The 4,625-nt window shown below is 46.9% G+C and overlaps 1 protein-coding gene across 2 annotated transcripts in view; it reads left to right on the forward strand.

Annotated features, from left to right (window-relative positions):
• The first annotated feature begins 681 nt into the window (after positions 1–681).
• Positions 682–4,625, forward strand: part of Gk5 (glycerol kinase 5) — a 66,469-nt gene continuing 62,525 nt past the window's right edge. Inside the window, exon 1 of one of the 2 annotated variants that reach the window (XM_031344433.1) lies at positions 682–928. In XM_031344433.1, coding sequence (XP_031200293.1) covers positions 767–928 — 162 coding nt within the window. In that variant the 5' untranslated portion in view covers positions 682–766. The remainder of the gene's footprint in view (positions 929–4,625) is intronic. The other variant, XM_031344434.1, reaches the window with a different exon arrangement.

The following is a 4,625-nucleotide window of genomic DNA, read 5'->3' on the forward strand; positions in this document are numbered from 1 at the left end:
AATATGAACAACAACAAAAAAATATCTCCTTTAAGCTGATAAGTTACCCACAAAACATTCTCAAGAAATTTAAACTTTCTTTATCTGTGTCCCTGCAAAGGCCCTTTAATGCCATACGACACGTGGACATCTATTCATTGTTGTGTATAATACTTGCAAGCTTTTCTGGGAGGAGACTTCGTGAGGAACCTCCTTTATTTCTGGCTGAATGCCTTCTCATGGGACTGGACAGATGGCTCACTGGTTAAGAGGACTAGGTGCTGTTGCTGAAGACTGGAGTTCGGTTCCCATGGCCTACATGGGAGCTCGCAGTCACCGGACGTCCTCTTCTGACCTCTACAGGCACCAGGCACATGTGGAGCACACATAAATACAGGCAAAAAAATTAAGTGACATAAAAAAAGTTTAAAATTTTTTCATCTCACTTGATTTTTCCTAACAGATATTTGTAGAAAGTAATCTGGGCTGGAAGGGAACTAAAAAGTTTCAAAGTAACGGTCGCTGGACCGTGAGTGCCAGCACAGCGCAGTGGCAAACGCCATCTTTGCCAAATTCCCTCGAGCTGCTCGGCGCGCTGTCCTGATGTCACCGCGCTAGGGGCGGAGCGGGGCGGGGCGGGGCCTCGTGAAGGGGCGTGGCCGAATCTGGCGGATGGGCGGGGCAGGGCGCGGCGTAGGCGGGGCGGGGCCGCTAGCGCTCCGCCCGGGGTCTGGCGTTTATTGCTCTGCGCTGGCCGGCCGGTGGCGGCTGCGGTGTTGGGGTCGAGATGTCGGGGCAGCAGGCGGGTGCAGAGCAGCGGCGCGAAGAGCCGAGCGCGCCGACCTCGCCGCCCTCCAGCTTTGTGCTGGGGCTGGACGTGGGCAGCACGGTGATCCGCTGCCACGTCTATGACCGGACGGCGCGGGTACGAGGCTCCAGCGCGCAGAAGGTAGGACTAGGACTGGGAGCGGCGGGTGGGTCTCGGGCTCTGATTCCTGCACCTTTGGGGGCTCGGGCTGGCTTCCTGTCCCGCGGGACTCAGCGCTCTAGCTTTACCTGGGTGAAACCGAGGTAACTCTCGGGGCAGCGCGGGCAGGTTGTGTGTATGTGGACAGGAGGTGGTTTGTGATTTGCTTGGTTTTTCTGCACTTCCTCATCGACCTTTCTTGCCTTTTAGCGCTTCAGATTTTTGATGGAATGTAAACTGTGTGTGTGTGTGTGTGTGTGTGTGTGTGTTTTCGGTTGTGTTACTTAAAAACAATTCGTTGCATTTATTATTTGTGTATCAGTATGTGCTCACGTGCAGTGGTACACATTTAGGAGTCAGAGGACAACTTTCTTGAGCATCGGTTTTCTCCTTCCACCATGTTGGTCCCTGGGATTGAATTTAGGTCTTCAGGCTTGGCAGAAGTACTTTTTTTTTTTTCTTTTTGGAACTCACTTTGTAGACCAGGGTGGTCTCAAACTCAGAAATCCTCCTGTCTCTGCCTCCAAGTGCTGGGATTAAAGGCGTGCGCCACCACTGCCCGGCTGGCAGAAGTACTTTTACCTGCCAAGCCACCTTACTGGTTGTCAACGTTGCGTTCCTAAAAGTGGTAAGTCCTCATATTAGCATAACTTCCATGGATATTGGAGACGCTGAGCAAAGTTTGAAAGCTTTCTTATCCTTACTTCTTCCCATCTTCGAGAATTCATTAAAAGTATCTTCTGGCTGGAGAAGCCTGCCTAAGCATTGGTTGGTCTTTGTTGGCAAAGCCTTAAACCTCAGATGATATTGGTCAACAGCCAACCCCCATTTTGATAAAGCGCAGATTTCTATACAGTGGTCAATGCAGTTGATTGGGAATAGTGTTCCTTTTTTTTTTTTTTTTTTTTTTTTTTCTTGAGACAGGGTTTCTTCGTATATTTAGCCCTGGCTGTCCTGGAACTCACTCTGTAGACCAGGCTGGCCTCGAACTCAGAAATCCACCTGCCTCTACCTCCCAAGTGCTGGGACTAAAGGTGTGTGCCACTACTACCCGGGGAGTAGTGTTCTTATTTACTCCTTCCAATACTAATACTAGCATTTTCTAATGTTTAAAATATTAGCGGAGGAGTAGGAGAGCCACTTAACGTCTTCCCTACAGCACTGCCCCCCCCCCCCCCCCGCGCCCTTTTTTTCTGTGCGCTATCCTACATCGGCTAGGATGAAAGTAAGTACTGACTGCCTTGAGAATTTGCTTTGAGGAAAAAGATGTTTCCTTCAGGGTTCTGTGCTAGGAGGTGCGTTGCAGCAACTGCCGCTGCTCCCTCTCTAGCCAGCTGTGCAGGAACACTGCCCACCCACTCGGTCCATCCCTGTTCCGACCTTTAAGAACAGGTCAAAGGCACATACTGAGCTCTTGTCATATTTAGCAACTCTTTATCACAAACACAAGGATACTTCTTAGTTTTTCTTACAGTTCTAGTCACAAAGTACTTTTGCTGAAACGGTGCATTCTTAATTTTTTTTTTTTTTTAATTAAGGAATGAGTATTTGGTTCAAAAAGGAGTTGGCTCAGCAGGTAAAGAGGATCGCCCAGTGCTCCTAAGCTTGATAACTTGAATTGGATTCCTGAGCCGGACAGGGAGAAAGGAGATCGCAGGTTGCCCTCTGTCCTCAGCATTTTAAACTATGGCACAAGTGCACCCCATCCCCAAGTAAATATGAAATTTCTAAACATTTTAAAAAGTTGGTAGACAATCCAGCTGCACAGTCATTGCACAATTTGAGGAATTTTTTTTTTTTTTAGAAAGTATTGGGGTTTGGTGGTGCACACCTTTAATTCCAGGGCCTGGGACATAGAGGCAGGTGGGTCTCTTGAGTTCAAGGCTAGCCTGCCTGGTATACAGATGGAGTTCTGGGACACCCTGGGCTATGTAGAGAACTGTGGAGACGATGCCCGGGAAATGATGAGAACACTGTCTTTGGAATGTTAAGCATGGCCTTGAACTGTGGTAGCTGATGTCAGAACTTAAGGGTGTGCTTCTGGGCAGATAACTATATACATAAGAAAGTTTTAGAAGTTTTTGTTTGTGGTTTTGTATTTGTGGTCTTAAGATCTTTCTAGCTGGGCGGTGGTGGTGTACGCCAAAACCTAAACAAAAAGATCTTTCTATGTGTCCAAGGCTGGGCTGGGCTGGAACTCTCTCTGTAGCATAGGCTAGGTTGGAGGTAGGGGTCGCCCCACCCCACCCCACCCCATCCCTGTTGAGACATCACTCGTCTTTGCTTATGTGGCCATTTTTTGTTTGTTTGTTTTTTGTTTTTTGTTTTTTTCGAGACAGGGTTTCTCTGTGTAACCCTGGCTGTCCTGGAACTCACTCTGTAGACCAGGCTGGCCTTGAACTCAGAAATCCACCTGTCTCTGCCTCCCAAGTGCTGGGATTAGAGGTGTGTGCCACCACTGCCCAGCCTTATGTGGCCATTTTTTTTTTTTTTAATAATTTTATGTCTGTTGTCTCTAGCGATAAAACATGGGACTTTCTTTGACCATTTTTCTAGAAACTTCATTGTGCATCAGGGTGTTGGTCCAAGCATACTGGCCCGGCTTGTGCAAGGCCCTGGGCTTTATTCCCAACCAACAAAAAGAAAAGAGGCACCAACTGGGGCTGAGCTGCAGAGAGCTGGATTCATTAAGAATGAGGGCTTGCTGGTCTACACTATCATTCAGCCCTTTAGTACTTCATGGGTGCAGAGTAAATGATATGAGAACCAGGCCTAGTGGTGCACATCTTTAATCCTCGTGCTTGGGGGCCAGAGGCAGTCAGAGCTCTGTGAGTTCAAGGCCAGCCTCCAACTTCATAGCAGATTCCAGGCCAAACCAGGGTTACACGGTGAGACTCTGTCTCAAGATCAAAATAATTAAAAATGCTAGAAATTCAGTTTACTTCATGGGTTCTATGACTTAGCCATGTAATTTGTGTCTGCCTTCTTAGTGGAAGTTACACCCTTTCTTATATAATGGAAAGATTATTCAAAAAAACCCCTAAAATCTTAGTGTAGGAGGATTTGATTCATATAGCCAAATAAGGCACATGGAAAAGAAATAAAAAGGAAAAGGAGACCATCCTTTGGATATGTGAACAGGACAGGCTTTTATTATCTTAAGTTAAAATTTAAATCCAAACATGAATCTTTGCATTCAGTTTGTATGAAGCTTCTTGGGACTCTTCAGTTTTTGGGTTTTTTTTTTTTTTATTTTTCGACAGGGTTTCTCTGTGTTGTCCTGGCTGTCCTGGAACTCACTCTGTAGACCAGGCTGGCCTTGAACTCAGAAATCCACCTTCCTCTGGGATTAAAGGCGTGCACTACCACCACCTGGCTTTTTTTTTTTTTTCCATTTTTTATGATGATGCTGGGGATCCCCCAACCCCCACCATGCACACAGAATTCTGCATGTTGCATCCTCAACCCTAGTAATTTTATCCCTTCACCCTCTTTGTACCATTGAGATGTAAGGGCACTTGCTGTCAAGCCTGATGATCTGAGATCAATTCCTGGGACCCACATGGTAGCGGGAGAGAACTGACTCATCCAAGTTGACCTCTGACCTTCTTACATGCTCTGTGCCATTTATCTACACACACAAAATACTAAAAAAGTCTTGTCGGGCGGTGGTGGTGGT

The sequence above is a fragment of the Mastomys coucha genome, unplaced genomic scaffold (assembly GCF_008632895.1).
Source record: "Mastomys coucha isolate ucsf_1 unplaced genomic scaffold, UCSF_Mcou_1 pScaffold23, whole genome shotgun sequence".
In the NCBI taxonomy this organism is placed as follows: domain Eukaryota; kingdom Metazoa; phylum Chordata; class Mammalia; order Rodentia; family Muridae; genus Mastomys; species Mastomys coucha.